This window comes from Mustela nigripes, chromosome X, assembly GCF_022355385.1.
Source record: "Mustela nigripes isolate SB6536 chromosome X, MUSNIG.SB6536, whole genome shotgun sequence".
NCBI lineage: Eukaryota > Metazoa > Chordata > Mammalia > Carnivora > Mustelidae > Mustela > Mustela nigripes.
Genome location: NC_081575.1, coordinates 18086800 through 18111917, shown reverse-complemented (window position 1 = coordinate 18111917; position 25118 = coordinate 18086800). Strand labels below are relative to the sequence as shown.

General features: G+C 46.6%; 1 protein-coding gene across 4 annotated transcripts in view; it reads right to left on the bottom strand.

Moving 5' to 3' along the window:
• Window positions 1–540: 540 nt before the first annotated feature.
• The window catches only part of HS6ST2 (heparan sulfate 6-O-sulfotransferase 2), a 280921-nt gene continuing 256343 nt past the window's right edge, over window positions 541–25118 (bottom strand). For all 4 annotated transcript variants that reach the window (XM_059386146.1, XM_059386144.1, XM_059386145.1 and 1 more), the window contains one exon: window positions 541–3667. In XM_059386146.1, coding sequence (XP_059242129.1) covers window positions 2788–3667 — 880 coding nt within the window. In that variant the 3' untranslated portion in view covers window positions 541–2787. The remainder of the gene's footprint in view (window positions 3668–25118) is intronic.

Genomic DNA, 25118 nt, shown 5'->3' with positions numbered 1-25118 from the left:
AATTCTTACCTTTAATCTCTATCCTCTGGACAGAGGGGATAGAGAAGAAATAAAGAGCCCCAATTTTCCTTCCCGCATGCTTTTAGGCAAGCGAGTATCTATTTCAATAACAGTTAAATTAAAACTCACACACATTTCATTTGCATAGAGTAATGGACTGAATGTTCAGGTTCCCCACCACCCCACATCCATATGTTGAAACCTTAACCCCAATGTGATGGCGTCTAAAGGTAGGGCCTTTGGGAGGTAATTAGGTCAGGAGAGTAGAGCCCTCAGGGATTGGATCAGTGTCCTTATAAGAAGAGCAATCCTGTCTCTCCTTGACAATCTTGTCTTACCCAAAAGGGGAGACAGTGTGCGCCCCTGGAAGGAAGCCCCCAAAGCGAAGGCTGTTTCAACGCGGTGGATTAGATCGGATCATCTACTTCCACACCTGGTGGCCAGGAGTTCAAAACGAAACTCCTTGGGAGAAGAGAATTCTCTCTCCGGTATCATGATACCTAGCGGCTGCAACACTTGAAATCACGAAATGACTCCGAGTCCGTAATTTAAAACTTTATTTCATATCTATTGTTAAATTACACAAAATCAGTGAATGGTTTGTAAAGCTACACCATTGGACGGATGTTTACAGTTGAAATCACGGGATTTATAGGATGATGACCAAAACATGTATTTATAACATCCCTTATATACAATAATCAGTATAGACAGAGAAAATGCACATAATCTCTGCCAGCCATGCACACCACAATAACACAAAAGGGTTTTTTTTTTTTTTTTTTTTTTTCCTGTAACAGGCTTTTCCACTGGCTTGGGCTCCATCCTGCTTTCTAAAGGTACTTATCTGTTTTAAGAGCAAATGTTGTCAATTAAAACTAAACAAAACTGAAATACCACAGTGATCTACAGGATCTTTATTTTAAAAACACAATGTACACAAAATAGTTTCACTCTAAAACACATTGACTTCAAGGTGTGTTTGAGTTTTTAAGAAAAATTCCTTTCAGGTCTTCAGTTCTCAGATTTCTCAGGACTGCAACACTGTCAGACAAAACAAACTTCAGATATAGTGATACAAGCTCAGCGTCAAGAAAACTTATTTTTAAACCCAAATACTCAGCTTCTCGTCCGGCTTGTGGCCGTAAGTATTACGGATGAGACTAGATCATGCAGATAAGCAGCGGATTGTACAAGATGTGACTTTATCGTCACACTCTTAAGCGTGTAGCTCCTGAAAACATCAATGCTATTTCCAGTTGTCTTGTTTGATCGACAGCCAAGGGGTTAGTGTAGGTCCCTACAAAGTAGAGCAAAACCCGTAAAATGGACACTGCCCAGAATCACGGTGCTTGCTAGCACAGTGGATGACTTGCTTATTCTCGTCCTGCTCGATTCATAACTGATCACCTACAAGTATTGTGCAGAGACTTAATATGAAATCACTTTCCTCAATGCATATGCCCCTGAGACACCCTCACCACAGAACACTCTTTCTCTTTGTTCTTTCTTTAAAAAAAAAAACCGGGTGGAGGGTTAACCCAGAGTATTGAGATACAGCTTTTGGTGTTACTAAATCACTGGCTATCTTAATGCTTATTCTACTGTTTTTCCCCCCCATCTTGTAATTGTCTACGGTCTGTCAACACAAAAAGAACAAATGGGCTAAAAGCTGCCAGCCCAACAGGAAATGGCACAATAAGAAGGTACAAAAAGTCAATAACAATTCATTCACATTCAAGTTCAATTCTATCTGATCAAGAATAACTTCAGCAATATTTTTAGACACGTTATCCTGCTCAAGAGTTTCTTGATAAGGACCTCACTACACAAACATTGATAAGACAATTCTATAGAAAGAAAGTCCTGACTTGAATCCAGGATTCTATATCACAAGAAACTCAGCAACACACCATTTAGATGATGAAGAAAGATTCTATAAATGGGTTATTTTGGAATGAGCACAACTCCGAGAAGCCTTCAAATGAATGAGAAGCAGTGCCAAAAAGATTCCAGAATTGTTGAAATTACAGTGCCCAGAAAAGTGTTTTTGTTTACTATGAGATACACCCTGTTTAAAACCTTTAAATGGTAGAAGGTAGAAAAAGTTGAAAATTCTAAACATCTCTTAAATAACAAGATACGAATCCTGTTTACTTGAAAAGCCAATGTTTCTTACATAAAATTGCCCATATTTGGGAGAGAAAAATCTTCATTTCTATAGTTTGGTAAGATTTACCATCAGTTCTTATGCCATTTAGATAGATTCCTTGTTAAAATCAGAAGAAAATAAAAGGTTTTGTGGTTAATTTTAGTTTTGTTTTTTTTTTAAGTGTCTATATTCGTGCTTACCCCTGGGAACAAATGTTTGCTTCCAAGAGCAAGTTTGAACAGTGTACCATGAATAATTTGAGTCTGTTTCTTAGCCAGAAGTCGAATGGCCACATTTTATGTTTTCATTTTGTCTCTATAGCTAATTTAAGCATTTCTTAAAATATTGAAACAGTAATTTCTGGCGAGTCTGGTTTGGCTTTTGGATTTTATAAATACTCCAACAAACCAAAAAGAGACAATTTAATTACATACTGAAAGTTGTTTTACCCACGCACAGTATAACATTTAATTGAAAGGCAACTGTAAAGGCAACATCTTAACTTTCCCTCTTTTTTTTTTTTTAACCCTCCAAACTTAAGGAAGCAAGATGTGTTTGGAAACTCTCATGTTTTAAGATTTGCCATATCTCTACTGGCGCTTTGGGGCAAGTGCGCAAAGGCCTCTGGGAGCCACTTAACGCCATTTCTCTACGCTGCCTATGTAGTCATTGGTGCCATTGCTGGCGCTGCCATCGCTCTGCTCTTGACCTGGGCTCTGCTTTCGGCTTTCACGGTTCTCCTTCTGGCTCGAATTCTGGGTCAGATTCTGAATCAGATTCTGAGTCACATTCTGGTTGGCATTCAGATTTAGGTTCTGACTCGGATTCTGACTCGGATTCTGACTCGGATTCTGGCTCTGGCCCTGGCTCTGGAAGTGGGTCTGAAGGAACCTCCCCTTCAGAAATTTGCGTTGTTCCTGACGCTTCTGCCTAGCTTCCTGATGTTCCTTCTGCCTCATAAACTGATACCTTTGCAAAAAGAGGTCTTTTGCATAGCTGTACAATTCCATATCCAGAAAATTCAGTCCCTCGATCCGCTTTTGGATTTCCTCATTGATCTCTACACTAGAGGCCCTAGTGGTATTGTATTGGGTAAATGGCGAAATAAAGTTCATGTTGAAGGTTTTCTCAAACAGGTACTGGGTCTTCCGCTGAAACTCCGTGAGGCCGAAGAATGCCATGTGCTTCAGATTCGATTTGGCACTTTCCAGGAGGACCTTGTTTCTCTGCTTTTCAGGCATGACGGAGAGGTTGTAGCAGCCGACCAGGGTCAGGTCAGAGAGCATGCGCACCTGGCGGTTGTTGGCTAGGTTATAGGGACAGTCCATGAACTCTTTTAGAGGGCAGCCAGACCAGTCATCACCTGTATAGCAGCTGGGCAGCTCTTCAGAGGTTGGGGGCCTTCCATCACAGACGTGCAGGGATGCTTTCCATGTTGCCCCTCTCTGGACGTGCCTCCACTCACTCAAGTACCGGGACACTGGGTCTCGGAGGATGGTGATGTAGTGGAAGTTCCTATGGGCAAAGCACAAAGACCAGCACTCAGTGCCGTGGGTGACATAAGTGGAGTCAGCAAGATGCATGGCATCTGCGATGTTCTCTGATCAGTAAGGAGGGCAAAAGGGGAATGATAGTGATCTGGCAGCGTCTGTCCTGTGAAGTGTGCTGTAGACCACTGTCTGAGTCCCACGAGCCCATCCAGGTAGCTAACTCTTTCCCCCAATTTGCTGGTACTGTAGCTCATGAGTGTGGTTAGTTGCCTACTGAAATAGACATGGGAGCTGCCAATGGCACATATACAAGCAAGCACCTCGGTTTCAGCCTTTGCTAGCGTGATAATATTCCCAGCCCAGCCAAATTAACTCTATCAGCTCCAAAATGCCCCTTTTCTTTATGTACTGAAAGCATACTTGGGTGTCAGCAAGTGTGAAGCCTCTGTCATATGGCTATCTCCATTTTAAAGCTACAAACTGAAATATTTGTTTATTCACATAGAGGACTAGCCAACACTGAACCCATACAAGCATGCACCCCAGCCCAGAAATGTCAAAGCCTAAGATGTGATCAGACATACTCAAGGGGAGAAACGACCCTGGGGTTGCGCTTTTAATTAAGAAATGATTCCCCCCACGCCGCTGAGACTCAGGGGATGAAAGCTGAAGTCAAAGAGAGGCATGTTGTAGAAGGAAAACAACAATAAACACTATTAGCATTTCGTTTCTTAGAGAAAACCTGGGGAATGGCTGGCGGCGTTTGTGAAATCTATTCATTCCAATCTGAGAGAGTGGAAGGTTCCGTACACCTGCCAAAGGGAACCAACTCAATCATAGACAGGCTGGGTCTGTTGGCTGATGTCCTCCGCAGAAAGGTTTCTCCCGAGTCTCGGGCTTCCAGCAACTTGGACCCCTGGGGTCTATCCTGGGCATGGTGCTTCTTCTGCTGGGCACGATCTTCCTTCTGTGACCGGAAAATTCTAAACATCCTTCAAGTTACAATCTCTCCTCTGAGCAAACTTAAGCCCACCGCCAGCTGCCGGCCCTCACCTCTTCCTCGGTGGTCCTGTAACACGTCTGCACTTAGTCTTTGTGAAAATTTTGATACTGAATTGTGACTATTTGTTTGTATTTCTGCTTAAACGATGTCTTCCAGGACAGGGACTCTGTGCTATTCTTCTAGAACTTCTGGGGAAGAGGAGGGAGAGAGTGAGGACCAGGAAGGCCATGCCTCATCCTACAAAAATTGGAGAATCTCCTAAGTGCCTTGCAAATATCACAAAAAAAATTTTTTTAATGACTGTATATACTTTTTTTTCAGACTAAACAAACATGAGGCACAGGAGGAGCCTCTGGGAGTGAGGATGGAGAGGACAGAGAGCCTATCTCACTGCTTTACCTATGCCCCCCCCCATCTTGCGGGCGCCACAAAAACTCAGGTCTGCAAACACCCCCGGCTAAATGGCCCCATGGCCATTACCGACAAAGGTGACTGCTATTCCCGCAAGCTTCCTCCTTCCGCCCCTTGCTGTGATACTCATTCCCTCCTTCATTCAATACATATTTATCAAGCCTTTATGCTAGGCCGGAGGCAATAGCTTAGTGGCAATTAGTCTGATTATTTGGAAAAAAGAAAAGAAATTTACGAAGTCCAGTGACACATTTGGATTAACCTTTCAACCAGCTTTAGCAGGCATGCATTATAATGGGGGCTGTTGGGTAGTTTAAACCCCCATAATAAAGTCACCTTCATGCTTAGCTGACAGTCCCTCTGGCCCTGCCTCGTTGGACTGGGTTAAGACTACAGCGACATCTTCTGGTAAACCCTAGAGTGCAGACTTGTGCTGGTCCAAGGCTCTCCCTCCCAAACACGCTCTGTTGTCTTTGGGAACAGATAGATCCCAATCACCAGGGTAAACGTCACGACCAACATTTTGGAAGCACCAGCCTCACGTAGAAAGAGAGAGGAGGTACGCCAGAGAGGCAGAGACAGACGCCCAGAGTCTCTCACATGGTGGATGTGTGATTCCTTCCCCCTGAAGTTCTCCTTGTGCCCACATGAGATGACGGCCGTTCAACGTGGGCAGCCTCCGTCTCAACATGGCAGGGGTGGTCAAGGCCACGGAGAATGAGAGGAGCCCACAGCCTGCCTGCCCTAGTGACAGCAGCTGTCCTCCCCCACCACCCCACCCCGATGATAACAGATTCAGGGATTGCCACAGCCCACGTATTCCAGGAAAGCCAGGCCTGGTCTCCCGGGCTGCCTCAGTGGGAAACAGTCCATGCTGCTGCAAACAGATCAGCCCTGGGGATGAACAGGCAGCTGTGCTTAGAGGTCGGTGTGTCTGGGAGTGTCTGGTGCTCCCGCATACCATAGTGTGCTGGAGGCGGGAAAGCAGGTGTGGGTAACACCTGGGAGGTTTGGTTGGGCAAAAGATCCAGGAGGCCCATTATGCCGAGGAGAGAGTTGTTAGGGAAATGTCAGAGACGCAGTCTCTCCGGCCAGGCCACCTGAGGATGTGACAGCTCAGCCCAAGGGGAACGCGATGTGGGGGCGGGGGGCACTGAAACACAGGTGGCGCTCTTCCCGTGGCCAGTTCAGGGCAAGCACCTCACGTGTGCCTGGCACCGGGTGCCAACAGCACCAAGACATGGCATTTCGATAGAATGTGTCCTTTTTAAAAAAATAATTATTTATTTGACACACAGAGAGAGCACACAAGCAGGAGCAGAGGGAGAGGGAGACGCAGGCTCCTTGCTGAGCAGAGAGCCCGATGCGGGGCTCCATCCCAGGACCCTGAGATCATGATCGGAGCCGAAGGCAGAGGCTTAACCCAGTGAGCCACCCAGGCGCCCCCAACAGGATGTGTTCTACATGGTTGGAGCGAGCACGAGGTGTGATGAAAGCATCTCACTAGCCGAACAATACGGGCAAAAGCTTCTGCCACCTTATTTTGAAAACAAGTGAGAATGAGAGGAGGCAAGGAGAGAGGAATGGAGTATGAGGCAGAAAGGTGAGCGTGAGCAAAGTCACAGGACACAGACTAGCCTGTTGTGTGTGGACAAAGTGCACTGAATACCTCTTACTTGGGAGCGGGGGTGCCTAGGGGGCTGAGGTGGTTAAGCATCTGCCTTTGTTCGACTCAGGTCATGATCCCAGGGTCCTGGGATCGAGTCCGGCATCGGGCTCTCTGCTCAGTAGGGAACCTGCTTCCCTCTCTTTTTCCATACCAGTCCCCTTGCTTGTGCTCTCTCTTGCTTTCTGACAAATACATAAGTAGATCAATAGAAATAAGTAAAATCCTTAAAAAAGGAAAAAGAAAAAAAAAACAAAAACCTCTAACTGGGAACGAAGGGCAGTGGCCGAGGTTGCAGCTGGAGAGGTAGCCAGAGCCCTGGGTGTGGAAGGCCTCGGACCCCCCCCACCTCCCAAGAAAGGACTTAGACATCTGTAGCTGAGAGGGAGGCCTCCAAAGGGTTAGTTTAAGCAGGGGAGCGATCTGATGAAATCCATGTTTTAGCAAGCTTATAGGGAATGGGGTGTGGAGGTGGAATTAGGGAAGTTCGCCTAGTTTACTGCAGAAAACAAGGCAAAAGAAGGAGGGCTAGACACAATTTTAGGAGGTGGCGTTAACTGAACTTGGTGTCAAAATGAACGCAGGGGAGAGGAAGGGCAGAAGGGCCTCAGGTGCGCTGGGACATCCAAAAGAGAGTTGAATGGCCAGATAGAGCACTCAAGGGGTGATCTGGCCTTAAGATAAAGATGTGGCATTAACAGCATAAAGCAGTCATTTCAAACCATGACAGCGTACTTGCAGATCGAATTTTAATTCTGCACACATGGCTTCGGCGCTTTGAAGACTGACTTTAAGGACCCTGAGGTAGCCCGAGGATTCTCTTCTTAATGCTAAATATGGTTTTCCACTATTCTGGACACTGCTTCAAGTTCCCTCACTGCCCTCTCGCTTCCCCTGAATATATTCCACTTTACTGGAATGTGTCCTCCGGGCACAGTCTGACAAGTGACAAGCAGGGACAGTCTGTCACCTCCCTCAGCCTCAACACCATTTCTCCTAGTGTGGCCTAGTATAGCACATCGACCTTTTTGGCAAACAGGCCACACCGCTGACGCACAGTCAACTAAAGTCTTTCTTTCTTTTACACGTAAGCCACTTTGAAACCCAATCTACTTTATCCTGGACCTGGAGGTAGTTTACTTGTGGCCCTGTTGAATTTCTCCTTGTTAGAGTAAGTCTGAGCCTGTTAAAACACATCTGGATTCTGATTATATCCCCTAATATCTTCGCCACATCTCCTTATTCCTTTCGGCAATGCCTGTATCCACGCACTGATCAAAACAGAACAAGATGCAGACGAGAACTGCCCAAAGTCTCCCTTCAGGTGGACATCACTCCGAAGGGTGCCGCTGAATGGACTGATCTAATTTTAAATGAGTGAGCTATTTAAAATAGCTCAGCCCCAGGAAAATCATCATCAGCCTGTTTCGGTTAGTGGTAATGGGGCAGATATATCTTACGACAAAATGGGTCACTTAATTAAGATGAACAGGTGTCACATCTTTAAATTGGAGTCATGACTCCCTACCAGTTACCTAGGTGAGTTTTATGACCATTGTCCAGTGTGCCTGTATGCCCCTGGTCCCTTACAGCAGAACTATATAAAAGTTAGAGTCCAGGCCAACTTTTTCCTGTCATTGCTAAGTAATTATAGAAACAACAATAGCAACCAACAAAGAGTTGTCCAAGCTTGAAACCTGGGGGCCACCTCCTCCATCTTGCTCACCACCACTATGTGAACTTTCCCCAAGACCTTTGCTGATTCTAGATCCTAGGAGCACTCAGGTCCATTCTTCCTATCGCTGCCTGGGGCCAGGCCCTTATAATTTCTCTACCAGGTCACTGCTGTGGGGTCCTGGCCCGTCTCCCAGCCTCTGGTCTCATGCCTAGCTCACCCCAGGCCCATATGACACACATCTGACATGTCATTCCTTAGTTAAGACCTCTTAATCCATATCAACTAGGACATGAAGTCCAAGCTCCTTCACACGCTAGACACAGCCTCATGGGACCTGGTAACCACCACCTTTCTTTCCCTCATCTCTTTCAAGCTCCTTCTACACAAGCCTTCCTCAACCACAAGGGATTTTGCATCTCTCTTTCTGCTCCCCTGGCCCTAGCTCATGTGACAATCTCTGAAGACGTTCTATTTGTCATGGGGCGGGGGTGAGGGGGAGTGCAAACTGCTTCCAGTGGATGGGGTCTAGCAGAGCTGCGGCACAGCCTAGCGTGCAAAGAATTATCCAACTCGAAATGTCAATAGTTGAAAAACCCTGCTCTCTTCTGTATGCTCCAGGTATAGACAAGTAACTTTGTTTTCCAGATCCGTTCCAGGCAATGATGCTACAGGCCCCTTTCCTTTGGATGTGGAATGCCCACTCTTTTGAATGGCTTGTGTATTTTCTAGGTTGCTTGGAAAGCTTCAAAACTCCGCTCTAAGATTGTTTCCTCCGTGAAACCTTCCCTGACCTTCCTAGGCAGAGTGAACAGCCCTGGTGTTCCCTCTGTTCCAGCCATACTGGAACTGTAGCATTTACTGCTACGTGCCGTGACTGTCTAGTGATCCGTCTGCGTCCCACATTGGACTCTGAGCTCCGGGAGGGCAGGGACCGAGTATCATTGATCAGCGTAAGCTGATCCTCTGGGCCTGGCACAATGTTTGACAGAAAATTAGTGTTTAATAAAGGACTGTTGAATGAATATCTGCAGCAGGAGCCGCAGAGCTTAGGATAAGCTAATAGGAAAGGCATCTTTTTCATTGATAAGGAAAAGCCACTAGATGTCACTGTTAAATAACAGATACACCACTTTACCCCAGTGATGGAACATTTTAAGGGCATCTAGTGATAAGGAGCAGTTACCCCTGCCTTTCTGTGCAGTAGCCCCACGAGAAGGAAGGCTGGAAAATGTAAGGATATTAGATGTAAGTACATGGATAAACACGAGTACCATATTTTCATTTTTAACAGTTTATCCTGCGGCAAGGACCTGAGTTCTAAGTCACAGCTTCCTAGGCTCATGGGAGTAAGAAGAAGCCTTTGAGATGGCACAGCATCCTGGTCAGACACACATCCCTAACAGCCCTTGGAAATGGATCTAACTGCAGGGCGCATTCCTGGGCTGAAGGTGGACACTTATGCAGACCCTGCTTTGTGTCCGTTTGCATAATAAAGCAGGCCTGAAAGAACCCTCATGAAGAGGAAATGTTGCCTGCCAAGAGAGGGCACAGCCCGGGGCTGGGGGCACTGAGGCCTGGTGCTTCTATATGAACTCCCACCTCGACCGTGGAACTGATATTATTATTGTTCTCATCATGAGGATGAAGAAACCGAGAGAGAGATCATTTGGCCCAGTGTCACATGGTGAGTTAAGTAGGGGTGCTGAGACTGAACCCATCTCTTTCTAGAACCTGTGCTCTTCCCATCCTCGTACTGGGGCCCAAACCCAGGACTTCCACTTCTGGGAACAAACTAACATCCAGGTTCCAGAACCAGCAGCATCAGCGCCACTTAGGAACTTGTTGGAAAGGTACGTTCTGGGGTCCACTCACTGAACAGAAACCCAGGGGCTGGAACCCGGCCATCTGTATCTTAGGAAGCTCTCCAGGAAATTCTGGGGCAGTCTTGAGCACCGCTGTCCCAGAGCAAACCCAAGTTCCCTGCTGCACGCCACAGACAAGCCTAAGGACGCCCATTTCTGTCCAGGAAAAGCCCAGGGCACTTTGCCTGAGCAAAGCTAGGAGGACCGTGCAGTAAACATTTACTTCCCTTTTAGGTCCCTGGCTCCCGAATAAGGTTTTTCCTGCACTACTCAAAGGAAAAAAAAATATCAAAACCATCTCTCTTATGGAAGAAAGCCAACAAAACCGTACGAGTGAAGGTCACAGGAGAGATCAATAAAAAGTTAATTTAAGAAAGGAAACAAATTCTTAGCCCAAATCAATGACTGAACATTTTATGATACCTGTAGCTTAATGTTGTATTTTTTTTTTTTTTTAAGTTCAGTCTTCATATATCTTGTTCTTGGAGGAATGATGAGTGGCCAAAAAATACGAACCACGTTTGGGGGTCCTAAGTGAACTCCGCAAGCAGGGTAATGAGGGACAGTGAGTCACTCATGCCAAAGGTCTGGTCGCCTTCCCTGGTTAATGATGCCTAAACCAGGAGCACGGATCCTGCCATCAAAAGCGGCTCCATTGTGCTCAGATCAAACAACATGAATACGTGAGCACCGACTAAATGAAAGCAGAGTTAACTGAATCAAAGGCAAATACACCTCTAATGGGGTTGGATCCCTCAAGCCCCAGAGTTGCCATTTTAACTGCTTTTCTCAGGTGACTCCAACGCTTGCTGACAGTCCCCACCGAGGGGCCCCATCAACGTGGTGATCTGCAGTGGCAGCAGCCTCGTAAGGAAATGTGAGATTTCAAGAGGGGACGACTTGGAAGTGGCGGGAACGCTCGCTTACATGTATTGTAGCTGGTACGTTTCTCAAGATCCCCTTGAAGCTCAGCGAGGCGAGGGAGCCTTTGCGTTTGTGCAAAGTGAGTTATTAAAGCAGTGGTACCCGGGATTTTATCTGATTGTCCTAGCCTTACGTAGACCCAAGTGATCTGGACCCCGAACGTCTCCCTTTGCCCTTCAAGTTGACGCTACGGGCTTGTGACAAGGCCGGGCTCTTCTGGGCAACCCATGAGAGGTAGGGGCAAGGCCATCCCTCGGGAGCCCGCTGATGGATAAGGCCACCAGGACTCGGACTGCTTCTTTGAATGGACCGATTAGGGTCCTCGACAGGGTGGATGCATTCCAGGAAAAGCAACTTGGAAGAAACTGAAGATCTCACCCGCCACCGTGCACAGACCTTCCTCCCCCAAAGGAGCGGTTCTGTGTATATAAAGTAATACCTTCATTAACACCTTAATTAATGGAGCTTTTTCCTTTGGCTAACTGAAGTTGCTTCACGCATCTTCCTTGTGTTTATTTAAAAAAAAAAAATCTCTTTTTTTCTGCTCTCTGGATCTCCCTCTGCCCCCCAGTTCTCCCACCTTCCAGAAAGGTCAGCCTGGTGAGGGGAGCTGGCCTGGCTGGCTGAATAGGACCTTCTTCCTGTGTGGCCCCAAGCTAGGGCTGGGCCTGCAGCTATGAGAGAGAGGGAGAGAGAGAGAGAGAGAGAGAGAGAGAGAGAGAGTGTGTGTGTGTGTGTGTGTGTGTGTGTGTGTTCTGAGGGCACACTAGACTGATGGACTTTTGTTAAGCAGAAGGATGTTTTTCTAAGCCATTCTCCGCTTTTCTTTCACAAAACAGCAAAATGATGTTTCCTCCTTTGTCGAAAAGGAAGAAAAGAAAATTTCTGATGCTTATAAAGTCAAACCCAACATGAAATTCTTCACACAATCAGCCCTAGCGATATTTACTTCTTCTTCTTCTTTTTTTTTTTTTTTTTTAAAGAAATCTAGGGCTCCTCCTTCCCGAAGCCCAGTGGGCTCCCAAGTACATAAATCTAAGGACTCTGCAAACAGTGAGAAAACAGAGTTCTTTAACAAGATGTGAAATTCCAGGCTTTATGACCCGTAGTCACCAGCCTTCACCCAGGGTCCACTCAAATGCTTGGTGGCATGAAAATTTCTGCAGCTTACACTGCCCCCTGACATTTTTTGCACTCTGAAATTATTCTGTGAGTCTTGGCTCATTAATACTCAGTGTGTTTTTGAGGTGTAAAGAAGTTTCAGAGAAAAACCCCTTCAGTGTGTAGATGAGGGAGTGCGGCCCCATGAAGGGATATGGTCTGCCCATGTTCTGCCACGGGCTATACAAACTCTACCATCGGGCCTTCCCTCCCTGCCTGGTACTTCTCAGCTTCCAGAGTGTTCCTATGGGGCATCCTTCTGTCAACGTTCATCTCCTGAGGTTTCTGCCTGGGGTGGGCTTCGAGAAGGACTGGTTCTCTTCTTTCCTTCAGCAGGGTGGGTGGAGGTGAGCAGTGGTGAGCCTTAGCCCGTAGAAGACAAAAGGAGGTCAGGGCAATGTCTAGATGTGCCATTGAGAAAAACATGCTTACTGTCTTGGTCTTCAGGTGAGCATCCTTTGAATCCTTTGCCCTGGAACTCTTGTTCGGGCCCTGCCTTTTACTGGAAAGCACATCCATTATGAAACACTGCAAGTTCAAGGTTTCAACCAGGAAGTCCTAAAAATGCTACCTTCATGACATTCAGCACAAAGTTAGGGACATGGTGTCCTTTTAGCCCTGAAGGCGAGAAGCTTGGCCTTGCACTGCAAGACATGTATCTACTCAATCCACAGTCAGTGAACCATCCCTCGGTGATCTAGAAGTTGCCGTACTTAAAGCTGTGGACAGAGTTGTGAGGAGCCCATATCTATACCGGCCTCTACTCTCAAAGGGCTTAAACTTTAGTTGGGGAGACAGAAGCACAGTTCAGTAGGGGCTGGGGTAAAGGCAGAACATAGTGAAGGGCTACTTGTGTCATACAGAGTCTAAATGCACAATGAATCAGAGAGAGGAGTTTATTGTGTTCTAGAGTCATCAAGGAAGGCTTCGTGGAGGAGGAGGAGGAGGAGGAAAAAGCTGACCAAGCCCTAAGGGGATAGAAAGGATTTAAGCAGGTGAGTAGTGTGGAGGGTTGCTGGTATTCTGACTTGAGCAAACAGCACAGCAGGGGGATACTCGGCAGTGTCCTGAATCAGTGGGTGCGGACAACATGCCGGGCACTGTGCCGGCTAATTTCTCACAGAACCCTACCGCATCGGTGCCAGTGCCTATGTAATGTATGTAATGATGAGGAGGGTCCATTCTTGAGCTGGACCATCCAAGATAGCCACCAGCCCCACGTGGCTCTTGAACCTCTGGAAATGTGGCTAATCCAAAAGATGTCGTGCCTTTAATGTTTTCAGGCAGACTAAGATTTCCAAGACTGAGGGGGAAGAAAGACTATCCCCTTAACCAATTAGGATTTATACAGCTTACGTGGTCGAGATGATGCCATTTTTGATACATGGGGTTCGATACATTATTAAGTTTAACTCCACTGTATCTTTTCACTTTCAATGGGGCTAGTAGGAGGTTTTAAAATGAGGAACGGGCCTTGCATTGTATTTCCATGGGACAGTGCTACTCTAACTTCACAGCCAAACTGCCTGGGTTCAAACTCCAGCTCAGGCAGTTACTATCTGTGTGGCCCTGCGCAAATGACTTAACTTCTCTGTGCCTCAATTTTTCTCATGTATGGCCTGGGGGGAACCATAGGGTCTCAATGAAGATAAAAATTACGCACACACACATACACGTAACGTACATATATAAAGTGGTCAGAACCGTGCCAGAACATAACATTCTGCAGATCTTAATTAATATGATTATTGTTGTTGCTGTCATACAGTTAAAGGTATTCAGCTAAAGGGTGTTAATTGAACCTTCCTAAAATCACTCAGCTAGTTAGTGACCGTCTGTCAGGTCTGTGTGATTCCTGAGCCCAGACTCTTGCCCGCTGCCCTGGTCAATGCCCTGTTTGGTGTCTGAGTCTCCCGCTTGTGGGCTCTCACTGGGCTGTGTGGGCTCTCGCTGGGCTATATGGGCTCCCGTGGGCCCCGGGCACTGAGCTCAACCCCCTGAGCCACCAGCCAAGGGCACCACAGGCCTGGCCAGAGCAGAATTTCAAACCAGAAGGTAGTAGGGGGGAGCCTGGGTGGCTCAGTCAGTTAAGCATCTGCCCTCGGCTCAGGTCATGGTCCCAGGGTCCTGGGATCGAGCCCGTGCCAGGCTCCCTGCTTGGTGGGGAGTCCGCTTCTCCCTCTCCTACTCCCCCTGGTTGTGCGCTGGCGCTCGCTCCCCCTTTTTTTTGTCAAATAAATAAATAAATAAAAATTCTTCAAAAAAAACACAATTTATAAACCAGGAGGTAGCCAAATATGCCAGGATATGAAGGGTGGTGCGGATCTCGTGGGTTCTGTAGGCCTGCTACTGAGCCCTAGAGATGGAAATGGCCACATACATAAGACGCGGGGGCTGGGGCGGGGAGTCCAGCTGGTGACCGTTCTGGCCCCAAATTCCCATTGTGCAGACGAGGAAACCAGATAGCCAGCTCCCCTGCCCATCCCAGATTGTGAGAAATCCGGAGACACATGGAAACATTTCTTTAGGGACCTCCACGAAGACAAGGAATCAAGTAACAGGGCTTTTTCCCGTGGTAGACAGTCAATAAATATCACTGAAGGGAATTGTGAGCAGACGGTAACCGGCTGTCCTCACTCACCTGGGCCTGCTGTACACGGCTGTCTGGGAGGCAGGCACCTCCAGCCTGCTTTGGAGAAATCATTAGAGGAAATGAGTCAAGATAAATGCCTGCTCTCAGTGTTGTGCGATTTTCCAGAACAGCGCGGAGGGAAAGTTTCCCCCTAAATGAAAGCTGCCCTTCTCAAGCCTCGGGTTGATTTTAATGAGCTCTAATATTGTTTTAAGGCATTGAGAGAGATGAAGTGTAAACCCTGGCTTTTGGTGGGGGGAAAGCAGATCTCGTTAACCATTAGCTGGAAAGAATTGGAGCCATTCAGAATTTCACCGGCTGGCAGGGTCGTGCCTCCTTCCCCCAGGAAAGGTTTTGCTGCAGGTATTAGAGCTGCAAAAGGCATGATTATTGGATAACATGGCCTGTATGTGTGTGGAAATAAGCGTTCTAGATGGTACCAGGCAGAGCCTTGTTTCTTTATAGTGATCACACTGGGAATAGAAAAATAACTCACTAATCCTCCCCACCAACCCCTTTACCTCCTGAAGAATCTGGTGTCACATTGAAGTGAGTATGGGAAGGGGCAGCGAAGCCACAAAGATCCTGCCTGAGCAGAAGGAGTTCTTTTGAAGGTTAAGTTGGTGCTAAGAGTTTACCAAGAGTCCTCTAAGTTCTGGGTGTCACTGGGTCTGTTTTTCATGGTGTCAACAAGAGACTTTGGACAGCTACATTTCTCCTTTTGGGCAAAAGGGGAATTTGGAATTGCTGGTGTGGTGGTTATTTTTGTGCCTGTCCACATGCGACAGAGTGGAAAAACATGGTACACGAAACCAGACAAGTATGTATGTTGTCAAATCTATGTCACTGTTCCAGTTTGGCTGGTGAAAGCAGAAATATTCCACCATTTTTGACGGAGCAGAAGCTGTTTTTTAAAAATGGCGCTTCACAAGCACCATCTTGGGTAAAATGGGGCCCAGATATCTCTGAGAAGGAAAAGAACCATCTCTGAGTCACAGTGGGGAGCAGGTCACCGAGTAGGGAGCCATGTCCTGTGTGTGTAAACCAGCCCACCTGCTGGAAGGCAAGGGCCCTGTAGAACTGATAGGGGCCACACATAGATGAAGGCAATAGACCCATCTTTGGCACAGAGTAGTCCAATGGCTTTACCAAGGAGAACACCCAAGCCCAGAGAGAAGTATGGGCTTGTCTGGGGTGCCCTGGCCAGTCTGTGGCAGAGCCGTGATCCAAAACCAAGTCTCTCACTCCTTCCCCAGGTTTCAAAATATCATGCTCAAGGTGACTGATAAATAAGGATCAGTTTCAGGAAAAGATAGCCCCTGGGGGTGATGCTCACTGATGTTCCGCTGCAGATCCAAAATCCATAAAGGAGGACTAAAAATCAAGGGAGATATTTGGCTTGGATTTTCCAACTTGAGGCAATCCCTTGGGGGTGGCCCTACCCTCGGACTCTTCCATCAGTCATTCACTCTGAAGACATGTCACTGGGGAGTCAGATTCACTAACGTGCTACACGGGTCACCTCCACCGCCTTCCCCTTGGCTTGGTTTTTCTCCCTGGAAATGAGGTTAATTCTCTGAGATAGTGACCCACGGTTAAGTTGGATTTAAGGCCATAGAGGATTATTCTAAATGACATCCCCCTTCCCACAGTGACTTTTCAGAAAGGTCATCTGAAGAAAAGCACTGGTATCCCTGGGAGAAGGAGGGAGGGGTGGGGGTGGGGGCTAATAACAACCGGAAGTTTCATGGGACGGGCGAATGGCTCACAGTCCTTACAATTTTAGTTCCTCACACAATCCTTCTAAGTATACAGGATAAAAAAAAAAAAAATAGAACTGCTATTTTTACAGAGGAAGAACCTGAACTTCAATCACGGGAAGTGACTTGCTCAAGGATACGCACTTCGTTGACAGTGGGTCTATGACTAGAACCCGGGTCTCTGAACTCCTGATTTGATCTTTTCCTCATGATTCTCTGCTGCCTGTTGGGCCCCTAAAGGATATTGGAACAGCCCATTCCTCTTGTTTTGTCTTCCTAACCAGGCTGTACATTCCCTGAAGGTCAGTACTGCCTGGCAATTGCCTCTTGTCTCTCTCGGCACTGGGCCCAGTTCCTTATGGGGCTACAGACTGGGAGGTCAGCAGATGGAAGGTCTACCATGAAGCTTTGGAATTGGCCGGGATGCTCCTTTTTGCCCTGTCCTACGGGCCTCCGGGTTGGCCTTCCCTGCCCGGGAGTGACTGTTGCCCCTGTGAAGCCATGCGACTGGCCACTGGGGGTCAGGGAAAGTCCCAACCAGGATGCCTGATCCTTTCTGATCAAAGAAAACACAGGAATTGAAAAGGAGGCCATAGGGTGACAGTTTTGATCAAACTCCTTTTCCTTTTCAGAATCATAAATCAGTCAGGAACACACAAGTTAAAACAAGATCTGATCTTCCTAAAGCTGCTTTTGAAATCCTGTTGTTCCCCTAACATAGCTCTTTCCATTCTGCATTTCACATGTCATGGTGTTACCAGGAACGGGTGCGGGAGAACACATCGACCTTCACCTTGTGCGTGGTGGGAAGAATACGTTGACAGGTGAAATATGGGCGGGTATCTTTCGGAGAGGCCAATGTGGCTGCCTTTCAGTGGAAGAGCACCCCGCGGGTGACAAGTATTTTTCAGCTCGTTCTCAAGGATTAAAGAGCTATTATTCAAAGTCTTTTTGGAGGCATAACACCCTCTGTCTTCCTCTAAAAAGTTCTCCGTGGCAAAGATTCTTTTAACAAAGCCCATTTTCTCCATCTCTTGTAAGAGCTTGCCAACGAATGTGCCAGTCCATTTCATAGATGCAGCTATTACTGCCCAGAGGGGGGAAGGTCCCGCAACTAGTAGGTGATCGAGTTACCTATGTCTGAAACTCGCGTCTAGACATCCAGACTCGTTTTGCTACCCCACGCCACTTTGCTCATTCATTCGAGAATGAAAGGAAAAAGTCACACACAGCAGCGCAGGGCTCCCTGCAACGCCCTGCGGGGGATGCAACAGGACCAGCCATGTGGGGTGGTAAGGTTTTCAGGGGTGCTGCGGAGCACTAGCCCCTCCCTCTCACAGTTGGCCAGGAAACCACCAAGTGAAGTTTCCTCCTTTGGCTTAAGGATCTGCCCTCTTTGTGTGTGGCAGGAGCAGTGGGGAGGGGGGACAGGGTCCTAAGTCGTTAAGACTTAGCAGTCCTTTAGAAGGGGGAAGCTTTAATAACCAGCTTCTGCCTTGGGGAGGTGGCAGAGTGTATGCAGAGACAGGCACGCTGGGTTCTGAGGAAGGATAAGGAGGCTGAGAACAAAAACGGAGGACACCAATGGCAAATTTGGCTGCTTTATAATTTTGCTGGGGCTGAGGACCTGTCAGGAGTCTCTGGTTTAAAAGTCAATGTGAAGCAAAAATAGAAAGGGTAAAAGCACATGGCTTTGCAGAGAAAATCAGCAGACTGAGTTTTAGGTGAATAAGCCATGATTTGTGGCTCAGTTACTGGTCCAGTCATGTCCTCCATCCTGGCACTGCCCTGGCACATGCGGACTCCACACTCCGCGCACCAAACTCATCCTCCCTGTGCCTCATGCCTTTGCTCTTGCTGCTCCACCAGGCACAGCATTCCCTGGTCCTCACTATTCAGCTCTCCAAATGGGGCTGCAGGGCTGTCTTCTTGAAGCTTCCTTCCTCCCGATGTCCACAGCTGAGGCAGCCATGCCTTCCTCTGAACCTCCAAAGAGAGTTATCTGGACTCTCAGGGCATCCCGATCATCTGACATCAGAATGTAAGATATTCGTGTCTGATGGTTCTCTTCCCTGCAAGGCTGTGGGTGCCTCAAGAAGAGGGCAGGACCAAGCCTTCTTTGTACCTCTTCTCTTCTCCTGGACCAGCTTAGTTGGCCCACAGTCTCCAGAAACAGCCAGCTGTTGATAAATGCTTTGTAGTTAAGAGCTCTGTCTCTGGAGCCAGAGAGTTCTGGAAGCCAGCCCCAGCTTCCGTAACCTTGTGCAAATTACTTAAGCTCTCTAAATCTTGGTTTCCTTATCTGCAAACACCCACTTCCCAGTGGTGTGATTTTTGAACGAGATGACCCTCGCAGAGAGAGGGCTTAGCACCGTGCAGGATGCCAGGGTCTGCATCCCACGAATAGTGCCTGTTAATGTTATTTTCTCTTACTGAAATGTACAAGCCTCTCAGGCTCCCTTGATCAATAACCCCATAGAGCCGTTTTCCCAGAAGTGAAGGGAATCGCGATGGGGGGTGGGGGTTGTTAAATGTCCTGACTCGCACTATATTTACAGGGACATCTACCTCCATCACCATGCGGGGGAAGACAGTCCCTGGTTTCAACTGGAATCCAGTGTTTCTGTGGCCCGCACGCTGAATGCCGCTGAAGCCTCCGTTCCCTGAGCAGTGGTTTGTGGAGATGGAATAGTGGCAGTTTTTCATTTTCTGGAGTCCACTCACCCTTCCAAGAATCTCAATGCCTCATTGATTCATAATACAGTGCATAAAGATTTCATTTTTCCTGCCCACAGTGATACATTAGGGAGGCAATGTGTTTTGCCACTGAAAAGTTTGCTTAGTAGAAAAATTTGGAGTTTTGACATTCAGGAAATTACAGTCATCTGTAAAACACGATTGATATGCCCAGGCTAACATTTTCATTGCACTTGCAGAGCCAGAATAACTATGGTAAAATATGTGTTGCCCCACACACATTTTGAGATCTTTTATGGAAACATTTATTAGGACCGAGAACCCCTCCCTGGGCTCCAGGACTGTCATGGCTGTGTGATCCCCAAGGGTACAGCCATTGACCAAACCAAGACCCTGGTTCTCAGACAAAGCAATGGCCGAACACTTCAGACCCGGTCTCGGGTTGGAGGCTGGAGCTATAGTTTTGTGTGTCACCATGTTAGGCATGAGAAAAAAAACAAGAAAAATGAGTTTGAAAATTCCACCTCATTTGTGGCATTGTGAGGCAGCTGTGAAACTCACGGGCATATAATAGGTAGAGCTAGAAGCTGAAGGCTTACAATAGAGAAATCAGTGTTCTCTATCTGCTTACATTTTAAATGTGCTTTGTCTCTTTTTTATGCTCTTTGTTTCTTCCTTGGTACACTTTTCAAAATCCAGTGGCCTGGAAGACCAAGTCTCCGGAGCTATCCACCTGTTAAAAATTGATTGCATTTATCATTCTGAAATCAAATGTTGAAATCCATTGAGCTGAGGAGCACAGATGATCTTCATGACCGTACTGGGGGGAACTGGTGTTAGAAATGGCTTAGACTAGTTCCCTACCCAACGTTGGGTCAGCTTCTTTAGGGGTTGAGAAAAACATTCTGCACAAAACAGCGAAGTCTGACTCAGGGATCAAGCACCCATAATGAGAAAATTACAGCAAGGGCACACTGCCCCTTTACCATGTGGCAGGCAGGAGTCTCGGTGATTAACCTGGGGTACTTTATGAGGCAGCTGATGGTATTATCTTCCTCTTTTTATGGATGAAGACACTGAGGCACAGAAAAGTTGGACAACTCTCCCAGAGTCACACAGCTCTTAAGAGGTAGAGCTGGGATTCAAACCTCCAACACAGTGACTTCATTCATTTCCTAAGAGTGGTTGAACAGACATGAGAGGGGCAAGGCTAATGTCAAGGGTTGGGGCAGAGTAAGAGAAGGGTGCCTAAGACACAGTTTGGCAGCGAGCATGTCTGCCTTGGAGCATTTGGGTCTTCCAGCAGGGGAGTCTGAAGGAAAAGTGACTATTCCGGGCAGCTCACTGAGGGAGACTGAGAAATAGAGCAAAGAGAACGCATCAGAAAAACAGAATGAGGGCGCCTGGGTGGCTCAGTGGGTTGGGCCGCTGCCTTCGGCTCAGGTCATGATCTCAGGACCCTGGGATCGAGTCCCGCATCGGGCTCTCTGCTCAGCAGGGAGCCTGCTTCCCTCTCTCTCTCTCTCTGCCTGCCTCTCCATCTACTTGTGATTTCTCTCTGTCAAATAAATAAATAAAATCTTTAAAAAAAAAAAAAAAGAAAAACAGAATGAGGGGAAGTAGAAGTAGGGAGAGGTGAAGATGGACGGAAACAATGGGGTGTCAAGAGGTCAGTAAGGACAAGACAGGATGAAGGGAGAGTGGGAAAAGGAGCAGGGAGAACACCATAGAATAAAAAGGAAAAGGTGACATCAGGGGTGTCCGGGAGGATTGGGATGTCCAAGGTGATGTCTCGTCTCCCACAGCTGTCCTTGACCACTCGGGCACCACCAAAAGACTCTTACATTGCATGGGGAGCCGTCCAGATGGCCTCACTCTTTCCCTTCTCTGAGCCCCAAGTACAATTAGAGTCTGTACGTGACTCTTTTCCTTAAATTTTTACACATGTGGGTGTTTTGTTAGTTTGTTCTTGGTCTGGAACTAGGCTGTACGCTCTTAGGAGTGGGGGCTGACACAGTGTGATTTCTATCCCCAAATCTCTCTCCACCATTATGGGAAATCCTCTCTGCATTAAGGTTACTGACATATTAAGCCTCTTACAGCCACTAGTTTATATTTATTAGGCTGTGTTTTATTAGAAAGTAAATTAACATCCTTACAGGTATGGGATACACAGGGCCATTTTCCACGGGAGGAAGGGCACCATTTGGAGATAGCAGATGCTGGGGGTGGGGAACCCAAAGGACACCCAGGGAAGGAGGGAATAAGTGCCCCAACATTTCACTCACCTAACGATTCCCCCAAAGTCTTCCTATTGTATAAACCAAGAGATCCCAGATATGTTCTTGTCCTTATTTAAGCATTCGTCTCTATTTATATGATACACTTGCACTCACATTTAAGAAATAGTGCTTAAATACTCCTGGGCATGAGTAAGAAAGCCCTGTGGAAGTCATTTCAAATCCTTTGTGGAAGTAGGTGGGATATTAAAAAAAAAAAAAAAAAAAAGTGGTGCAAACATAGAAAGCCTCTCCCCCTTGGTTTATCTTCAGGATGTCTTACAAATCTGATTTAGAGGGCTCTATGACTCTGTGACTCATACATTTGGCTTGCAGCAGGTTCTGAAAGCCAGAATCCATGAAAGGACCTCACATATTATGAGAAAATGGGAGGGGCCCTCTTCCCCAGAGGGTTCCCGTGCTCACCACCAGGTTTGCCTGCCTGCTGATCCCTCCAGAAACATGGAGGATGCTGCCAGCGCTATTCCAGTGCCTGCTTCCTGCAGAGTGAGGCACGTGACTGTCACCCCCAAGGGGCCATTTTCAGATAAGACTCACAATCGCTATGGGTTGTCCAGAGGGGGAAAGATTTGGAAGATGGGCAGAAGACAGGCATTCATAATGCCCTGATCCAGCCTGTTCTTTCTATCCCATCCCCCTCCACAGAGTCTCTAGCTACATAGATTCAATCCCTCCCTTACGCACTTAGCAATTTCCTTCATTCCCATCCTGAGACCATTTCTTTCACATCTCCCCTTATTGTTCTGTTTCCTCCACCTCCAGGGTGATCGATGACCCAATAGGCATTTACATTTACAAAGCAATTGCATTTACATAAGATAACTCTTATCTACAGCCCAAAGAGGCACAAGTAAAATACATATATAATAGAGAGAACGCCTATTCATCACCCACATTTACAGTGCCTCCAACAGGAAAGACTGTTCTAGTAACTGGTGTATGAGGAAAGAGAGCCCTGTAAAATTTATCACTAATCAATGACTTCCAACTAATGCGCTCCACGCCTCAAGGTGAAAATATACCACAAGTATGGGGGAAGCATATTTACTCCTTAAAGTCTGCTGAATTTCATTAGAGCTTTCATTGATTTCATTTAATACAGGATTATATAATCAGGAAGTCCATAGCAACTGAAAATACCAAGTCTAGTCTTCACCCATCAGGGTATTTTGGTAATATCTACTAATGGCAGGAGACTCTCATTTAATTGAATTGGAAATGCAACATATATTAGCTTACAGAAACTTAATCAGTGTGATCAAATTAAAACAGGCCACTCAGACATACCATCCTGATTAAGGCACTTGCGAACACTCCACAATTATCAGAGATTTGTGGTGTTAATGATTTAAACTCCAGTTTTTTTTTCCTCTGGGGATTCAGTCTTGGAACTTTTTTTTTTTTTAACTAGACAATTAGAAAACTCCATCCTTTATTTTGAAAAATGTTACAATAGCATTATTAACATTAATTATCAAAGAACGCAGAATAGTAAATAGCATGTGTTGGGATTTTTTTTTTTCCTCTTAACATTCATTGCCTTCTCTTTGGGATGAGGACCATTAATCTCCAAGCTTTAGCTCTTACAAGTGGTAATAAAGTCTGGCAATGGTGAAGTGACCATTTTTAAATGTATTAGGGGAAAACTCGACTTTTCTGCTTTGTGCAAAGCAGCCCTGTGTTTCCCTGAAGGGGGTTTGCTTATGGCCTTACTCAAAAACCAGTTGGATTGAACTGGCCTGTTGTCCTGGGTAGAAGACTACAGAATTAGGCCATTTCTTTTAAATGTGTTCTTAATAGACCATTATAAACACTAGCTTGGGCGATGAGAATTACTCCCCACCCCCACCCCCTCAAACTCATCTTCCCAGCCCACCACCCTTAAAAGGTGTTGCTGTAGTAAATTACCTGGGAAGGATGTTGTGTTTCTAGCTCCATTATTTGTGTGGAGAGTGGTGATGGGGCACTGCCCAGCCACTTGTTTTCTACTTTAGTCAGCAAAACCAGTCCCTTCATTGAACGGCACAGAAAACAGAGCTTCAGAGGGTGACTTTCTCAAGGTGGCAGAGTTAGGATCAGATCTGAGGCTAGACCCCCAGTCATTTGACTCTCTGGGTTTTACTCCCCACTGCTGCCTTTCAAGTCCGGCTCAGTCTCGATGAGGACAAATTCCAAGTGACTGATCTCTGCCTTCAAAAGATGGTATACTATTGACTTAGAGACTCAGCTAACGAAGTTAAGGGCTCCCGTGGGGTGAGAGGGAGAGGAAGATGAAGAGGAGAAGGGGGGTTGTGTGCTGAGGGGGGGTGGGGGGGTGTAACTTTCCATCGGCCTGGCAGCAGTCTGCTATGACAAGATGGTTAGAAACAAGATGGTTCTGATAATCACCAAAAGCACCATCAGGCACAATTTCCCAGAAACTAGGTTTGGAAAGGCAGAGACAAGCAGTAGGTTGAAATAAAGAGGCTTGTGGGATTAAGAGCCTTCTGGAAATGCTCCCTGTACCTGTCTGTAATATAGGCGGGGAGGGGGGTGCAGTGATGGTTTGTAATGAGCCTCATGTTCGGCTCAATACGAAAATCCCCAACACAGTGCTCTTTGTTTAAAATAAGCCCAGTGATCTTTAAGGCTCAGGGAGAAGAATTTATTTTTTATCTGTTCATTTAAAAGTTGGGCTAAGTCATTTTAAGGTCTTCACAAGACTAGGGGGTCTTTCCTGAGGTATGCTGAAGGCACATTATTCTGCTTACTATAAACACTTTACAGAAGTGTCTCATATCGGTGTATATGCTGAGAGCTCATGATGTACTCTGGTACGCTCTGTGGAAGATAAAAGAATGGCACCCACTTTTCCTTAAAGAGTATAGCGCAAGTTAGCTGAAGAGATGAGCCAAGGAGGAAAGTTAACAATAAGAACGAGAGCTGCAGTTTCCAGAACTTTCTTTTTGATTGCTCGGCAGCTACAGCACTCCAGCCATGTCTTCAGTAGCTCCTTCCTGGAAGAGCACTCCACTTTGTTCCCTGGATTCTAGTTTTCTGTATATAGGAGTATCATCTCTACTAGAAATAAGATGCTTAAGAGCAGTGATAGAATTTGTGCCTGTTTCTTTCTCCCCTTCCCCCTCCTCTCATGGGTACCTTGGCTCCCACCCCACCCTAGCATCTGGAACTGCGCTCATCACATACTAAACGCACAACATTTGCTGACTGACTTAATGAACACATTATCAGTACCTGGTTAAATGCTAAATGGGTACTGTCCAAGAAAAAGCCGGGCGGGTGGGGGGGCCTGGGTGGCTCAGTCAGTTGAGCATCTGACCCTTGATTTTTGACTTGGGTCATGATGTCAGGGTCCTGGGATCAAGCCCTGTGTTGGGCTCCC